General features: G+C 42.1%; 1 protein-coding gene across 5 annotated transcripts in view; it reads right to left on the bottom strand.

Moving 5' to 3' along the window:
• The window catches only part of Adamtsl3 (ADAMTS like 3), a 287,836-nt gene that overhangs the window by 186,990 nt on the left and 81,486 nt on the right, over positions 1 to 19,360 (bottom strand). For all 5 annotated transcript variants that reach the window (XR_005870063.1, XM_040729194.1, XM_040729180.1 and 2 more), the window contains exon 4: positions 2,604 to 2,731. Coding sequence is in view for 4 of the 5 variants with exons in the window: in XM_040729194.1 (XP_040585128.1) it covers positions 2,604 to 2,731 (128 nt within the window). In the remaining variant the exon portion in view is untranslated. The remainder of the gene's footprint in view (positions 1 to 2,603; positions 2,732 to 19,360) is intronic.

Consider the following 19,360-nt stretch of genomic DNA (forward strand, 5'->3'; position numbering starts at 1 on the left):
GGAGTCATCCCCTTCAGTTTGATGCTCGCTGTTGATCCCACCAGGCTCCAATGTAAGTTCCAATCTGGTGATCACACAGATGATCCTGCCTAAACTAAACGGATCACAGAACAATTCAGAAGCTTTGAAGTTTAAAAGGGAGTGGAAGGGAGGATGGAGGTTGGACATGGATGGAAAGTGGTTAGAGCCAAGGGAAAGATCTTTGGGACATCACCTTACCATTGGTTAATGTATAAATCACACCCAAGAAGCCCAAGGGCGGAGAAGTCAGCTGCAGCAGCCTTTGAGAGTTTGTTCATTGTATTCGTATGGGGGTTTCCTGTGCACCATATGAAGAAAGAGCCAGCATGAAGTGTTCCTATGGGCCCACAAAGGCAGCACTGAGGGTAATACAGGTAAATAATCTAGGAGTGTGCCTACAGGTCCAAGGGTTGAGGATAAGCCATATTACAAGACAAGGTGTACTGAATAGCAGCTATCAAGAGAACAGGAGACAAGAGAGCTCAATGGATTAGGGTCAGGAATGGGCAGTGGCTCAGAAAAATCCACCAAAATCCTCCTGGGAGCCATCTTTAAATACCTGCCAAGCCACAGAACACTGTCCCCTGGTCACAGCAGTATGTGTCCTTGCTTCTGCCCAAACAGGAGCCGAGCAATGCATTACTCATCTACACACAGCCACTTAGGATGACAAGTCACAAACTCACACCCATCCTGAGATGCATCACATAGCAAGTTTCATTTCCAAGCAAGACCAACATAATTTTAAATGAATCAAGAAGATATAAATATGTAAATATTTTGGTTCTGTGATGAGGGCATAGAAATTATCATTCATTAATATATCCTTTACAATTCTGTTTAGCAAGCATAGACACAGGATATATTGTTTTAAGGATGACAATGGAACAAATACCTCTTCTTTGTCATTCTATCTATCATTGACTTCAAGTTATTCATATTCTTCATATTTGGAGGCCACACAGAGACATCCAAGGTGCCCCTTCAGTTTTCAGGTTGACCATTCCACCCTCAGTGACAGACCAGCACTTGTCCACGGGTATGTGTGTGTGTGTATATATATATGTATATATATATATATATCCTGATATTATAAGATACATCATCACTCTTCTGTGTATCACAATATATTTAGAGTAGTGGAACCTTGATTTCCCAACAAAACTAAAAGAAAGGGGAGGGGGTCAAGCATAGCCCTTATTATCACTAGGCTAAGACTGTAGGACTGGGTTCAGTTCTATATCCATTTGCACAAGCTGATGTTCTGTCAGAATTTTCTCTAGATGGAACTATGCTCCTGCAGCCTTGCCATGCCTTACTGTGTAGACAAATGTGTCCTCCTTCTCAAAGGACTCTGTTCTCTTCGCCCATCATGTCCTGCACTGTCTCGGAGAAACTGAAGAACGTACTTGGTCACTGTCTAATGTGCCTGCATAAGATCTGCTTGAAACATCAACTGAGCAGAATAAAGTGTGTTCCCCTTGTGTCTCTTCTCTGTAGCTGCAGATAATCAGTATGAGCCAGTTTACTCCCTCACCCAGCAGCATCCCACATGTAAAGACGGCTGCTGTAATCTAGGAGGGTTTTTTTTTGTCTGAGATCAAAAAATGAGAGTCCATTGACCTGAGGCTATGCCTTACCTAAGAACCAGGTTTAAACTCTCCCATGAGTTACAACCTCAAAAAAAGCAAGTACAGCTTTCCCAGAAACTTGTGGGCTTTTAAAAGTAAACTGACCTTCCATTTTAGTATAAATGGACCTAAGAGTTGAAAGCAGAGAGTATCTTAACTTCTTTATAAGACATTTTTTAAAAAGCATGTGTGTGCACGTACACACGTGCATGCAAGCATGAGTGTGTTTGTGTGTGTGTGTGTGTGGTGTTGTATGCACTTGAAAATGTGGGTGCATTCATCTGTATGTGCATACTGAGGACCAGATGTCAATGTCCAGATCTTCCCCATAGCTCTCTATCTTATTTTTGAGGCAGGATCTCTCACTGAACATAATGTTCACCACTTTAGCTAGACTTGCTGACCAGCAGGCCCTCTGATCCACATGCCTCTACCCACCTTGTACTGGGTCACAAGTGTGCATAGCCCCTCCTGGCTTTTATATGTGTTCTAGGGTTCCGAACCCGGGTCCTTGTGAAGCAAGCACTTTACCCCCGGTGTCAGCAGCCCAGTTCCTGCCTCACCTTCTTGACCCATGGGAGGTTCAGAGTAAGTGAACAAGAAAGAAACCACAGTCATAGCTTCTCAGTGACTGCCACCAAGATGACATAACCTTTTGCCCCCCAAATCTCGACAATATCAAGCCCGCAACTGAACTTAGCAGGCCCTCACTTACTTAGGGCCAAAGTGTCTGATTTTCCTGAACCAGGTGACCATTAATGTAAGTTGGATGCAGTGAAATAACAGGAAGTAGGATTATTCCCATTTAAATATGTTAACTTGAGATTCACAGATGTGTATGGTAGGTAGTAAGTCACCAAGTAGGACACTTCAGAGTCACACCTTCTCCCCTTCTCACTCACCCAGAGTCACTGACACAATCCCCACAGGAGCGGCCAAGCCACCACTGACCTTCCAGTCAGACACCTCCGCAGAGAATAGGAAGCTCCTCCCCCACAGGTCCGGGAACAGTCGCTCCAGTCTCCCCAAGCATCCCAGTTGCCATCTTTGTCTTCATCTGAATGAGTGTTTCTTGATGTCTGGATATGGGGAGGAAACACAGCCAGTTATAGAAGTCAAATATCACCCAAGTCTACTCCCAGGAAATATCTACCGTAGTCCCATGCAGTGAATGGGACATTAGTGCTGTCTGCCAGAAACTTGTGGGACACAGAGGGGAAGGGACTGTTTGGTGGGTGTGAAGCTCCAGCCATGCACAAGGAGAAAGTTCCTGGTCTGTACCGTACACAGACTGGGCTTACAGTTACGTCAGTTGGTCAGAAAGTTGGATACAATATTCTATGCTTTCCTTTAAAAGGAGTAAAAGTGGGACTGGAGGCTTAGCAGTTAAGAGTACTGGTTGCTCTTCCAGAAGACCTGGAATCGAATCCCAGCACCTATCTTGCAGCTCACAACTCTCTGTAACTCCAGTTCCAAGGAATCCAATACGAACACATGTGGTACACAGACATACATGTAGGCAAAACAATGACAACACAAAAATAAACCTACATAAAATAAAAATAAGTTAAAAAAACAAAATTTCAAAAGAAAGTAAAAGTGAGGAAATGGGGAAAACTGTCTCAAGAGTTACAGTAGCTGGGCAGAGGTATCACACACCTTTAATCCCAGCACCTGGGAGACAGAGGCAGGTGGATCTCTAAATTAGAAGCCAGCCTTGTCTACAATGAGTTCCAGGACAGCCAGAACTTCACAGTGAAACTCTGTCTCAAAAAACCAAAAAAAAATGGTTATAGCATTGACATAAAAACAAATAATCATAGGTATTAATTTTTCCCATAATGCTTTAACAGTGCATATTAATATGTTTCATTATGACATTTCATACATGCATATAAAGCGCTTTTATCATACTAAAAGTAGCTTTAAACTATTTTAATTCTTGATAGTATCTCCTGGCATAGCTCAAGCAGACACTGAACTTATACACACCCCAGGCTGCTCTCCACCTCAGCTTCCTAAGTACTAGTATTAAAGATTATTTTTATAAATATATAAAGTCTTGGTCTGGAGAAACTGCTCAGCAGAGCTCTCAGAGAGAATTCAAGTCTGACTTCTAGCACACATGTGGTAATTCATAACTGTTCATAGCTCCAGTCCCAGGGATCCAATGCCCTTTCTGATCTCAGCAGGTCCCAAGCATACATATGATCACAAACATACATGCAGGTAAAATAACGACATATAAAACAAAATGAATAAATCTAATAAAAACCGATTTAAAAATCTATAAATTCTTAAAATATGTCAAAATGAATTCCAGATCTCTTAGAAATTTATATTAAGGCACTGAAACCATAAACTACCAGGAAGATCATATGCCACATAAACATTGACAGGCATATGGTAAGCATAGGAAAAACTGTCTTATATTTATTAACAGGTTAAAAAAAACAGTTTAAAGGGAAAGGCTGGTGTTGCTTAATTTCTTTAAAATAAGAACACAAAGCATTGTCATGCTATCTTCATATAAAGACAGCTTAGTGAACACACATGAAAACATTACAGGGAAAACACAGGAGCACAGGCTAGAAGAACACACCTCAAACTGTCCCTAAGTCCCTAAGAAAAGAAGAGGAGGGTCTCCGCGCTGTCTCTGAGAAAATTCACAAGAGGAATTGCTTTATTTTCCCTTACCACTCAAAAATGTTTACAGCAAACATGCCTGAGCTTTAAAAATCAACATGAAGCCAGGTGGGCTTTCATGGGTGGCGGTGTTGCTACTCTCTGAACTTTAGTGGTTTTTGAAAAAATTTTTAAAGTATTTTAGGCCAAAATACATTCATTAGATGACAACACCCTATCTAGACACAAGGCTGTATCATGTTTAACATGGGTAAGTCTGCCCATGAATAGAAAAAGAGATGTCCAGATAAATAAAATGTTACAGAGAGAGAGAGAGAGTGAGGGGGCTTTGAATGACTTGAGCAACATTTTGTATTGTGTCCCCATAGTTTGTAGTATTTTTAAAGGGTTTATATTTATGTTTAGTTATGTGTATTCTTGTGTCTGGACTGGGGTAGTATGTGCACATGAGTGAATGCAGGCTACTTTGGAGGCCAGAAGAGGGCATCAGCTCCCCTAGAGGGGGTGTCACAGGTAGCTGTGGTCCTCCTGAATGGGTACTGAGAACTGAGCTCCAGTCCTCTGGAAAAACAGTAACTGCTCTTAATTACTGACCTATTTCTCCAGTGCCCGCCCCGTACCATACTTTAAATGATAAAACACATAATTTCTTACTTAAAACCAAGCAAGCAAGCAAACAAACAAAATGCTATCCTCTTGGACTATAGAAATAAATGTTCAAGTCAGACAGAATTTAGTAAGTACGTTGTAAGGCAGAGAGGGAAACCATGGCAAGGTAATAAATGACAGCATGTGTTCCTGAATTAGACATCACCCAGGTTTCTCTAAACCTTCAGGGAAGTTACATCATCCTCCTCTCCTCCAAAAAGTTAAATTAAAAGGGGGATTGGTAGGGAAGACTTTCAAAACTGAAATGAAAAATAATGACAGGAAGAAAAAAAAAAGGTTTTCCAATAATTTTTGCTCAAGTGCCACCAGTCATCAGATCTGACAGCTTCTACCAATAGCACCATGAGCAGCCCTATAGAGCAGCACTTCAGCCTTGGTAGAGGGATGGAAAGAATAATATTTGGCAGCTGACCAAATCTTTCATCAGGGATGGTAGCTAATTAAACCCATACTATTTACTGCTCTAATTAAGACCCCTGTTCAGTTCAATTTTCTGCCCTGAAAGTCATCAAACATTACTGTACCCTGTCTATAATGTAGTATAAAATATAAAATTCTAATTCATAAAAAATACAATTGGCAGTTTAATGCATTCACTTGGACTTTTAGATGGGGTAAGTCCAGATCATTTAGGCAAATATTTAAACTACACACAGCTGAAATTGGTTTTTCATTTTGTCACTCGATATATGAATTGGTTGAATGTGAAAAGTTGAAAAATATCATCATATATTTTTAAACGAAAATTGAGAGCTCCCTGCAATATTGTTTTAATTTGTTTTTATTCCCACCATCCCATCTGTTCCATTTATAGTTAGAATCAGGTTTCTTTCCATAACTCCTCCACCTTCACTTACAGAAAACATCTTGATTCTAAAATAATTAAAACGGGCATATTATAAAATGAAAACATCTGGTTTCTTTGATTGGACCCATCAGATTTTTTTCCTCTTAAGAAAACAGAAAGCAAACAGCAACTCAAGGAGTGCCCATACTGTTTCCCTTCTCTGTTGGGATGGTTGGGTGCTGTAGACCCCAGCATTCTCTGCAGCCACTGACTCTGCCGTGCCTTCTTCCTAGCTACAAAGTAGCAACAGTGTCCCTGATTTTACCCACTTCTCTCTTTTGACCTTCCTTTCCTGGAGTTTCGTGCCTCTGAAGAGGCTGACAGGGAGCCATCCCAGTCCTTTTCCCTGGAAGAACACGTCTAAAAATTTCCCAAAGCCTCTGGTGTCTGGCTAACATCCCAAAAGCCTTCTTACTCTCCCTGGTCTTTCGTGACTGCATTCAATCTCTGCACATAATTAAGGATGCAAAATCTAAATCTCAAAATGTAGTGTCTATACTGTGGCATTATATCTACAAAGAGCATAGGCTATGTATTGCTCCATGACCATTATTCCCATGTGCCTATGGCTGCATCTCTCTCTCTCTCTCTCTCTCTCTCTCTCTCTCTCTCTCTCTCTCTCTCTCTCTCTCTCTCTCTCTGTGTGTGTGTGTGTGTGTGTGTGTGTGTGTGTGTGTGTGTGTACATAGATGTAGAAAACAGAAAAGAACCTTGGTGTCATTTCTCAGGCTCAGTCCACTTTGATTTTTGATTCTGAAGCAGAGTCTCATGTTGACTTAGAGCTCACTTTTTTTTTTTTTGACGGAACTGACTCACCAGCCCCAGAGATCTGTCTGTCTCAGCCTCCCCAGCGCTGCGATTACAAACACATGCTATCGTGCCTGGTTTTTCTATGTGGGTTCTGGGAACTAAACTAAGTTGTTTCCTTAACCCATTCCAAATTTCTTTTGATAAAGTTTCCCTCTCTTTTCCCCTCCCTTCTCTCTTCCTCCTCCCCTCTCTTTTTATTTCTCCCTTCCCTCCCTCTGCCATCTCTCCCTTCTCCCTCTCTTTCTTCATATTTCAGGCACACCATTTATTGCAACTCCTTTTGGAGTCAGGATTACAAAATGATTAAAGCTGTTATGATAAGCTTTTAACCCTTATAAAACTCATGTTAAACAGTGATGGTCACCATGACTAACACATTACTTAAAACACACATAGAAAGGAAGTCACACGGAGTCTCCATGTGGTGACTGTGTCACAAATGTCAGCGATTGTTGCTCTTCTTCAAAATAATGATGGCAGCGCCAGCTCTCCAGCCGGTGCTTATGCAAGACTTCACATTAATCACCAATGAACCTCCTCTTGTTGCTTTTGGCTCGGGAGATCGGCCTGCTGAGGTCTGTTTGGATCCCGATCCCAGCACCCATCTGTAAGCCATGCTATTTGACTTCGCAGTTTCCATGTGTCCCCCTAGTCAGAGATAAGCAAGCTAGACATAGCATCCTAATCCGATAGAATTCCATTAGTGCCTATATCTGCTTTTTTACAAAAGTAAGCAGACCATGATGCCAAGTGAGTAGCCCACAGATCAGAGAGACCTGTGAATAAAGCTTCATGTTACCACAAAAATATGAAATATCAATCACTATCATAATATCAATCACTGTCAATAATATCCATCATTATCACATATCAGGAAGCAGAAAAGGGTGGTGGAGGATGGAGGGACAGCCATTCATGGGAACTGGATAGAGCTTTACTGGGCTGTGTGATGACCACCAGGGTTTGACAGCCCAAACTGTAAAACCCGGTGACCACAAAGGCAGAGCTGACTTCATGATAACCCAGAGCAGACAACTTTTGTTAAGCAGTGGGTACTGCTTCTCCCATCTCCCCTTTCAAGCGTTCTTAAGTGACTATTTACACTTGGTATGAACACTGCTTTGTAAGGCAAGTTGTTGAAGGAACCCAACCTAAGTTCGATTCCCCCACCATCAAGTCTGTACCTCTGTGGTAAGACCTAGACAAAGACCTGAAGAATCCTGTCCTTCCTAAGGCAGCTGCTGTTCATATAGACAGTGCTGTGGGCCAGTCCTTGGCTTGGCTTATGTCCTCTTTCATACCCACGGCCTCTCTGGTGAATATTCCAAGCACCATCTTTAGGTGAGCAACATTTTCAGAACCGTATGTGTCCAAGGAATGGCAGGGCCATGGCAGAACCCCTTTGTCATCCCCCCGCCCCAGGCTAACCCCATTTTCCTCTGTGAGATTTCTCCACTGATGTTCTACTTGCTTCGTCACCAGGAATCCAGGCAAATTCAGGTGCCAAGCTACCATCACTCATGGTTAGCATTCCCAGTATTGGGTCCACTCCATCCACTACTGGAAGTCACTTGACCACAACATTCTTTTGATATCCCAATGAAGCCATTTACATTACCCATGCCACTTTATTGCAAGTGGAGCTACACTTCTGGTTTTCAATAGTCTGCCATTTTATCTCGGGGATTTTGTGAGGAGTGCACGTTCCAGGCTGGTGTTTGTGGGCTCCCAGGAATCTGCTGGTTCCCTTATCCAAGTAGATACCCATGGTCAAGGTTCTGCACTAGGTGCCCTGCAAGGACAGATAAGGATCCAGGCCCTCAAGCTGTTCTAAATGAGCAGGAAGAGAGAGGGGTCAAGGGACCAGGTGGGATGGCATAAGTTACTTCCATAACCTTCATTAGCAGAGTGTAGAGCAAGGTCAGCTCTTTTCCATAGATTGAGACAATTCTGTGGGAGCCATATGTCCCCCAGCATCTCCCATGCTACAGTAAGAAGGCCTTATTTTTGCTTGACTCTATTTCCTACTTGCTCTATTTCCTATTTGCTTGTCTGTATTTCCTTTTTGCTGATTTTTGTTTTCTAGTGTCATACAGTGTGTGTGTACAAGCACACGCACACACATAATAAAGCATTCAACATAAATTCTTTTGTTTTAAACAGCAAAGGAAAACACCAAAGGAAAACCTATGAAAACACACCTTAAGAAACAGTGTGCACTTTGTGCCATTTGCTTCAAACTATCAGGCTTCATGATGGCTTAGGAAATCATATTTTCCAAAGTAAAATTCTAGCTTGGGAATAGGCTGGAGGAAAAAAAATCCCTAAAGATATTGTTTACTATTTAATCGGACTTGGCAAAAGCCCAGGCTGTGGTAGGAGTGGATGTGTTCACAGTCTCGTAAAGGCTTGAGTTTTGCTCGCTCTTCTTGGATCCCCAGGCATAAATCAAATCATAAACTATTTCCCTGACAAGTTCTTAAATCTATGACATGTACTGAATAGTGCTGTTCTGCTGGTCTAGCTAAAACATTAGTAATTAAACACAGATTTCACATCTAAGGTCGCTTATTGGAAATGCCATATTAACAGCTCCATATTAAAAACAACTCCAAATGAAATGAGTTCCAGTGGGATATTACTTCCCAGACATCAAATGAAGGTTCATTCCAATGTTCCCACAAAGGTTATTTGAGGAGATCTCAAGCCACTCAGATTTTGTTAACAGTAGATACATTCTTTCAGGGTAATACTGCCTTAGGTCTTGAGCAACAAAAGTTTATCATTATGAATGGGGAGGATGTCATAAAGATGTCAGTCAAGTTGTCACACAGGTCAGCAATTCAATTCAACCAGGTTGTATTAAACACTAATATGTCTAAAGCCATGTGCTAGGTACCACTGATAAATTCCCAAGACTCTGAGGCTTAACTTTCCTTTCTCCAGCCCATACTACTCTCTGCTAAAATTCACTGGCTGAAGAGCCAACTGCCTGTGGAATTTGTTCAGCCATTTCCTAGCCAATCTTTGTCCCTGGTCATTTTTACCATCAGAAGAGAACTTTACTCTCACTAATTCAGGGGAGCACATTTCACACTAATAAGCCTTTGCCTGTCAGACACACCTCACTCTGCAGCTCCATATCTCACAGTTCCTGTTGAGGCTGCATCTCATACTCCAGACATAGTCCTCATTATTTCTCCAGTAGAACTATGCTGGTCAAATCTGCTCTCTCTCTCTGTGTGTGTGTGTGTGTGTGTGTGTGGTGTTGTATATATGGGTTTATGTGTGTATGGGGTTGTTGTGTGCATGTGTTTATGTGTGTATATGTGTGTCTGTGTCTATAGTATATGTACATTTGTGTGTGTGGTATGTGTGTGTATGTATGTATATGGTTTGTGTGTGTATGAATGTATGTGGTTTGTGTGTGTATATGAGTGGTGTGTGGGTGTGTATATGTACTTGTTCACATGAATATGAGCCAATATGCTTGACTAAGGAACCAAACAGATGTCTTCATGCATGAGTAGTTGGTGCTTTATTTACTGAGACAGCTTTTGAGCCTCTCGAGGGGTATTTTATTCTTTGTGATTTTGTGTTAATTTATTTTTGAAGAACTTGCATTTGTTTTTGCAATATTAGGGATCAAACTCACAGTCTTGGGCATGGGAGGCAAGGCAAGTGCTTTGCCACTGAGTAATACTCATAGCCCCCAAGGAACATTTTTTATTTAGAAACCATCTTATTTTACATATCAATCCCCCATTCTCTCTCCCTCCCATCCTCCCATACCCTCCACTGACCCTCCAACCGACACTCCAACCCATTCCCCAAGGATAGTAACACCTTCCATGGGGATCATCAAATTCTGTCACATCATTTGGGGGAGGGCCGAGGTCCTCCTCCATGTATCTGGGCTGAAATAGTATCCCTCCACAGGGAATGGGCCCCCAAAGTCCATTTGTGAACCAGGGATAAATACTGGTTCCACTGCTAGAGGTCCCATAGACTGCCCATGTCTCCTAACTGGCACCCACATTCAGAGGGTTTGGTTCAGTCCAATGCTGGTTCCCTGGCTTTACAACTGGGGTCCACATGCTCTCACTAGGTCAGGTCAGCTGTTTTGAGTGAAGAACTACCTGACTAGAATCCACATCTCCAGAGAAACTAGGAAACAAGGAGGACCCTAAGAAAGGTATACATGGTCCCTTGGAGAAGGAGAAAAAGGACAAGAACTCCTGAGCAAATTGGGAGCATGGAGGTGAGGAGAGGTAGGTAGGAAAAATATAAGGGGAAGAGAGGAACAGGGAGGAGAACAAGAGTGATTAGGAAGACTGAATCAGGGGAGGAATAGAGGAGAGCAAGAAAAGAGATACCTTAATAGAGGGAGCCAGTAAAGGTTTAAAGAGAAATCTGGCACTAGGGAAATTTCAGAGATCCACAAAGATGACTGACTGCAACTAAGAATCTAGGCAGCAGTGGAGAGGCTGCCTTTGATGCCCTTCCCTTATAATAAGATTGATGACTACCTTAATTGCCATCCTAGAGCCTTCATCCAGTAGCTGATGGAAGCAGAAGCAGACACCCACAGCTAAGCTCTGAGCCATACTCTTGGAATCCAGATATTGAGAGGGAAGGGGCGTGAACAAAGCAGTCAAGACCATCTGGAGAAACCTACGGGAACATTTTTTAAAACATGTCATTGAATGCCTAGTGTGCAGAGAAGCCATGAGAGTTGGGCAACAATTTGGGCTGGTGTGAGCCAGGCTATGTAAATTCCAGGATTTTCATCTTCATCTTTCTGTGTAAAGAGCTATGAGGGGGAGCTAAGATTTTTGGTGAGAAAATACAGCCAGAGAGAGGGGGGAAGAGGGAGGGAGGCAGACAGACAGACAGACAGACAGACACAGAGACAGAATGGAGACAGAGAGGCAGAGACAGAGAGAACAGACATTCCTCGCCTTTCCCTCTAATCACTTGTAGTGTTCCCTACTGGTCAAAGAGCAGTTCACACGGGTCACATCCAGCAGGTGGGGAAGTTCAGTGGATCCACAGAGTGAAGGAAAGCTTTTACCATGCTCGAACACTCATGTATCACCTCACTGGAAGTTTTCACGGCAGAGGCATGACTTCAGCAGACTGTGTTTTGGAGAAGTTCTTCTAGCAGGAGGAGCATGAGGAAGAATCCAAAAGGTAGAGCCTCCATTGAAACATTGCATGCAAGAGTTCAGTCCCCAGACTCCAGAGTTCACATTTGTGTTAGGGTGGCATTCATACGTGTGCAGGCGCATGTGTGGATGAAGACATGTGGAGGTCAGAGGCCAACCTCAGGTCTCATTTGGGGGGGGGTTCAAAACAGGGTTTCTCTGTAGCTTTTGGAGCCTGTCCCGGAACTCACTCTGCAGACCAGGTTGGTCTCAAACTCACAGAGATCCACCTTTCTCTGCCTCCCCATTGCTGGAATTAAAGGAGTATGCCACCACTGCCCAGCCTCAGGTGTCATTCTTTGAGGTACACCCTGTTCTTCCGATACAGTCTCTCACTGACCTGAAAGTCACCAAACAGGCTAAGTTGTTTGCAAAGCAAGCACTGTACTGTTTGAGCCATCTCTCCAGCCCCAAAATTCTTTTAACAAAAGAATTATTTGGACAAGGTTTAAGTATATAAAGACTTCATATAAAAATAACAATTTTTGACTTCTGACAAAAATGAAAGAAAAATGTAAATAAGATTCACATTACTACATGATAATGGTATCTGTACTGGGTGGTTTTGCGTGTCAGTTTGACACAAACTAGAGTTATCAGAAGAAGGAGCCTTAGCTGAGGAAATGACTCCTTGAGATCCAGCTGTAAGGCATTTTCTCATTTAGTGGTCAATAAGGTAGAGCCCAGCCCATGGTGGGTGTTGCCATCCCTGGGCTGGGTTCTATAACAAAGCAGGTTAAACAAACCATGGGAAGCAAGACAGTGAACAGCTCCCTCCATGGCATCTGCATCAGCTCCTGCCCCCGGGATCCTGCCCTGATTGAGTTCCTGTCCTGACTTCCTTCAGTGATGAACAGCAATGCTGAAGTGTAAGCCAAATAAACCCTCTCCTCCCCAACTTGCTTTTTGGTCATGGAGTTTCATCACAGAAATAGAAACACTAACTAAGATGGCAGGCCAGTGGCACAATGGATAGCGTATGTGACTACAGATCAGAAACCCTAACTAAGACAATATCATTAAATGAAACTTGAGTGTGGCCCCTCAATTATAGTGGGCAATGCAGCGTCTCTCTATTCATCCAGTTTGCAGTAAAAGCCAGAGGCTGCTGCTATTCCTCGTCCACTCAGGATGACTACGGGAAAACAATGCACTGTGGGTAAGAAATGAGCAAGGCCAGACAACACAGAGTGAAAACTGCAAAGTGTGGAGGGAGGGATGGAGCCCGCATCATTGCTGGTGGGACTGTAAAGTGGCACAGTCATTATGGAAAGCAATAAGGCAGCTCCTCAGAAGCGTGTGTGTTCTCCTTATGACTCAGCAGTTCTCTTTTTGAGTACATATCTCCTGAAATTGTACACACTTTTCAGATAGCTGCATGTTCATCTCTGTTGCCAAGTCATTTAGAGTCGTCAGAATAAGAAAAAAAACAAAAACAAGGCCAGGCGGTGGTGGTGCATGCCTTTAATCCCAGCACTCAGGAGGCAGAGGCAGGAGGATCTGTGAGTTCGAGGCCGGGCTGGACCGACAGCCTCCAAAAACAATACAGAGAAACCCTGTCTCGTAAAAACCAAAAAAAAAAAAAAAACAAAAAACAAAAAACAAAAAAGAAAAGAAAAGAAAAAAATGTCCACCAACAGGAGAATGAATAAGATATGCATGTATATGGGCATGTATGAGTCAGTATAGAGAAAGAATTGAATTCTGACGCATGCCACAACATAGATGAAATGGCAGTCACTACACAAGGGAAGTCAGGTGTGAAAGAAATGTGATTAATTACTTCTGAAGCACCCCCAGTCATCCCATCTGCAGGCACATGGGTGAGGAGTGACCGCCAGGGGCTGGAGAGAGGAGAGAACAGGGAGGCACTGTTTAATGAAATCTGAAAGGCAGCTCTAGACATACACGGTTCTTGCAAAATAATAGAGTGAGTATAACTGACACTACTGAACGGGACACTTTAAAATGGTTAAAATGCTAAGTATCATCGTGTATGTTTTAACACACAGGGAGACAAAGACAGAAAGACAGACAGATACAGGCAGACCAACATTTTCAAGTGTAGAAAGAAAAAGCCTCTGGATTTGCAAACTTTCCTTTAAAAGTTGGCAATGAAATCCAATCAACCAGGAGATGATTCAAAACTCTTTAACCGGAGGATTACAAAGTCAAGGAGAAGGCATGGGGATGAGTGCTTGATCCACTTCGGTACAGAGCCCCTGATAAGCCATGGGCTGTGAGAGAACACATTCTGCATTGAATTAGCTCCTGTAGTGTGACTGGTAAACATAGGAAGGAGAATGGAAAAAAGCTGTAAGGACTTCATGCAATATAAACTGAGATTTAACATCAGTTTTCAAAATATAATCACTCCAAACTCCCAATGCTGTGTGATTCTTTTGTCATATATGTAGAGATACTGTTGGGGAAATAAGTTGTTCCCCTATGGCTACAAGCTCTGCAGGCCCCTCATTTTATCTTCATTTTCTTATTTAATTCACACAAAATGGAGAGATGGCTCAGTGGTTAAAAGCACTGGCTGCTCTTCCAAACGACCCAGGTTTGGTTTCCATCATCTATGTCAGGTGGTTCAAAACCATCTGTAACTATCTCTGGGGGATCCAAAACCCTCTGAGGGCACCTGCACTCAAACACACACACACACACACACACCATTATTTTATACTTCACATAAAATTAAATACTCTCCACTTAAAATGGCACTCATAGTGTGACAGCATTTTTATGGCACTGTGGCTGTATGCTATTCAAAAATTCTATCCATGAATGTGCATGGGAATTTTCAGAATGTTTCCTTATAAATTCTGGTTATTTCTAGAGATGGATGATGGGTGGGTTTGTGGTTTTCACTGTAGCCTTGCTGAACTGCTGGATTTATTAACTGGCAAGTGTGACACTTTCAAACTTAATTATTGTAATATATAAATCAGTCCAGCACGGGTCCAAGAAATTGCCCATGGTACTTTCAAAACACTGGGCAATGTAAGTTCTCTCTAACAAACATTGGTAAAGAATTTGGCCCTGATGCCTGGCACCCTCAAGAGCATCTATGGAAACTGCCTTAGGACATCTCAACCCCAGTTGTACAAGATCTCCAGCCAGATTTTGAATATTGTTAACTTCCAGTCCTACACTCATCCACGATATTCTAGAATGCTGCTTCTCAGCTGGACAGGCCCTGTGGAGCACTTGGGAATGTTTGGAGACATTTTGGAGTTTTGCATCTGGGGCTAGGGAGACTACTACTAAAATGTTAACATGTTCCAGTTCCCAGGGCAGCCAGAACAGCTAAGAAATATCTAATCTAAAGAGTGGCCTGGTCAGGAAATCCATTCTAGAAGGTTGCTGGTCATGTGATCAACCCTCTTTACTCTCATAATGATTTGTAACAATTAATGTGAAAACAGTTACTTTCTAGCCCGATATAACTGCCACACATCATGAGGATTTCAGCTCTCAGACGAACTTTGCCTTCACTCAAAGTGAAGAATCCCTACAGAAACCCGACATCTCCAATCCTCAAGCAGACTCCTTAGAAAGTTCTGTGTGCTCTTGCCCATTACCAAGCACAGAACAGCCTTAGGAAGCTCTTCATCCCAACATACCCCAAGCCACATTCAAGCCACTCACAGCTGACAGCCCGCAGTGGGCTTTTCTTTCAACGGAGTGGGGGCAACACAGGCACCGTCTGTCAAGTTTCATGAAACCAAAGTTTTAGAGAAAGCTTCTTTTTAGATTATGTGATTTATTTTCATTCAAGGTTAGCCATTTTCACGTAGAAAAACATGGGATTTAGGCCAAGGACTCATCAAGAATATGACCCAGACCACATGCAAGGGCCATTGGCTTTAAACAAACTCCCTCAAGACACATTATCTGACAGTTAGTAAAGTGAGTCATGAGAGAAGCCAGCATACTGTTTCCATCCCTGGCCTCTCTGCGCATGCTGGCCTAGGGTGGAGTGTTGCCCTAGGTGAAGAGAGAAAACTGGCACAGGGAATTCTGTGTACCCGAGGCCAGAATACAAAGACAGGAAGAGCCAACAACAAAACCCCTGTACCTTAACAAACATGTTCCATGAGCCTCCCAGGTTAGAAAACCACAGCCAGTGTAGACCGCCAGGTGGAGAGGGTTCAGAACCATCAAGGCTTCTGCCAGGGTCTTCCGAGTTAAGCAAAGCTGAAGTTCACCTTCCCCTTCAATAACATTTCCCAGATCCCATTTAGCCACTGCCCTCAAAAATCTGGTTAAATAACTGGAGGGCGTGGGAAACATGCACTGGGCACTAACGGGAAAGGGAAGGAAGCCATGCTTAGCCTGGGCACTTGTGGGAGGCAGATACAGGAGTCTCTATGGAGGACTCAACTATGGCAGACCTAACCAAGGGCACATGACCACACAGTGTACAGTGTGGGAGGGCAGAGAGAAAACATTCAGATGAGAATCCATGTATGGAATATAGTCATCAAAGAGTGTGGTGACTAGACAGTGGGGTCTGGGAAGTTTGATTTTTATCTGTTTCCATCATTTGACCTTGGACTGACAGCAGCTATGTGTGAAGCACTTGTTAAATTCTATGGGCCCCGGGCACTGTACTAGGAGATGCAAATCTAGAAGTGTTTGATTAAAGAATGTTCCTTTGGAACTATGGCATATGTCACTGCTGGAAAAATGGCCACAAAGCCGAAAGCAAAGTCAAGAAAAGAGAGTTTACACGTATGTACATGCGCATGTTTATATAAGCACAAAACATGAGGATATGCGATACAACTTACATTAATTAATGCACGTACAATTACATTAATCATTTTCAATTATACTTTTGTTAAATTTTGAAAATACTTAGTATGGAACGTCTTAAAGGAACATTAAAAAATTCAAAGCCAGAAGAGAATGAATTCAAACAAAATATGTTCTATACAACAACGTATCAAAAATAAAATGATGAAGCTAGATGAAAAATATTAATATAATAAATGATTAAAAATAAGGAAATCAGAAGAAACATAAATACAATAGGACATGAGCTCTTTTCAGAATGTTAACACTGTGTTCTGTGTCACTGGCTCCATTTTCTACAATGTAATTTTGCTCTGATTTGCTTCTGGTGAAGCCTAAACCCTTCTATTGCATCATTTGTTTACAACGTCTCCCTAACTTTATTTTATTTATTTACTGGGACATACTATTTGTCCATCTTTATGGGGTACATTACGGTAATCCAATACATGCATACAATGCAAAATAAGCAAATCAAGGCTGTAAACCTCTCCATCCCTTCAATAATCAATCATTTTTATGGATTAGGAATTCTGCATTCTTCTGGTCATCTCATGTTGCTTCAGACACAGTCTTTTCTTAGATTTCATTGATATCCAAAACAAATGATAATTAGAATGTACATGCTTCCAGACCCTTCTTAGCTATTTTTTAAATAGGATGCAGAATATCTTCCTATTTCTATTGCTATTATTAATGAATTTTACTCCCTACAGAAGGAGAAATATTCTAGGCTTTTATTTGTCCCCCAGGCATTGGAGATTCTTACTGAAGGCTGGATCCTCCTCACCTGGGCACCCTCAGCAATTTCTGTATAGCTGGGATCAGTGATTAACCAGGAAGTCATATTGAATCAAAATGGAAATGCATCCCCCAAAGCTAGGATCACCTCTGTAATTGCTCCTTTGTATTTACTAGCAGTGCTGCCCTAATGCATGAGGTTCTGCATGTACTTTCTGTTGATAGCAGCCTCCACGCCTTGTGTATTCAGATCCCCAGCAACCACCCACCTTCTTAGAAAAGACCCAAGCACACTGTCAGTAATCTACACCAAGGAAAAGCACAAACGCCCGCAAGAGTGTGTGTGGTGCCTAACCCCAATGCTCCTGATTTACCGCAGGCCTCCAGTTCTTCTAAATCACACTGGCCAGCAATGCTCCAAACATAACCGTGCCCATGTCTGTCATGGAGGCTTCATTTCAAGACTGCTGAGTGTTTGGCCTTGCCTCTAATCTGTATATGACTCCAACACGCTTAAGTCGATGTGTCTTTGCTTCTTTTCATCCATCACAAAACAATTATCACATTTTTAGTAACCTTGAAACTTCGTTCATTCACTGAAGCTACAAGGTTGCCTAGTTAACACTAAGTTTCCATCCTGAAATTCTCAGCTCTGTTGCCACATCTTCAGAGAAACCTCATCTCGATTAGAGGGAAAACCACGTGACTGTCAGGTTCTTTCTCATTGACTCCCTGCAAGCTTCATGAAATTTGGCCTTTTGTCTGGTTTTACTTGCTAGCACATTTCCAGCAATTGTCGAAGTGTTGGACATAAGAAGCATCTGGTGAAAATGTTTATGAAATGAAGACATGAAGTAAAATTTAATGAGCAAACACAAGTACAGAGTTAATACTTTTGATAATAAGCAGACTTAGGAAAATCATCTTCTGATCAATGAGACAAGGATTTAAAACTCTGATATGGGAAATACTCTCTACAAATCATTTTTAGTTTGCTAATATGTCTTTAATTGAAATAGAATTACATCACTCCCTTTTCTCCTTTTCATTCCTCCAGCCCTTCCTAGCTGCTCACCCTGGAAACTCTCTCAGGCCCCTCTCTCAAGCTGAGAGCCTTTTTCTTTGATTATCGTTGTCACTCACGTACATATATATATACATATATATATAATGCACGTGGCATGTGTATGCACAAATATAGAAATACAACTTGCTGGGACTGTTTTTGTTGTTTGTATGTATATCCCAACAAGTACATCATTATCACAGCCCCTGCATCTGAGAGTCAGGGATCATCAAAGAAGAGGAGGTAGAAAAATTGTACAATAAGAATCAGAACACCAGGAAGTCCTTTGTAAAACAGTCTCTCCTCTAAGTAGCTGAATAGAACAATGGCAATATCAACAGGCACACTAATTTTCTCCTGGTCCCACCCAAGACAAAGAACTACAGGCAACTAATGACTGCTGGGAGAGGGTTTAGGCTCTCTCTGGAATGAGCCACTTTATCGGTTGTCCAGTGCAGAGCCATTAGCCCTGAAATCATATACAAATCAGTCAAAGCAAAAATGACCAGCATCCTAAGAGTTCAGCTTTACTCCCTCATTTATATCTCAGTTTTGTTTTGGTCCCATGTAAGCTTTTGGCTATGGGCTTGACACCATCCTATGTCACAGAATTCATGGGAGAGAAAAACGTGTACCTTGCTTCAGTCTTTATCACATCTGGCCTCACACTGGCTGGCTTCTTCTTTGCCAGCATTAATCCTCTTCTCATTACTATTTAAGCAGAAGCTTAGGTGAAGACATTCCATCTCTGAGCAATAAGGAAAGCTAATTCCGTCTTCCTTGTAGCTGGGTTGAGTTACCGGATATGTTGTAATTGATGAAGAAACAAAACCCTCAGTCTTGTAATTGCTGATACATGATTCTGGTTCAGCTTGAATCCATAATCCACTGGCTACAACTTTTATGTGGAAATATAGGG

The sequence above is a fragment of the Mesocricetus auratus genome, unplaced genomic scaffold (genome assembly GCF_017639785.1).
Source record: "Mesocricetus auratus isolate SY011 unplaced genomic scaffold, BCM_Maur_2.0 Super-Scaffold_4256, whole genome shotgun sequence".
NCBI lineage: Eukaryota > Metazoa > Chordata > Mammalia > Rodentia > Cricetidae > Mesocricetus > Mesocricetus auratus.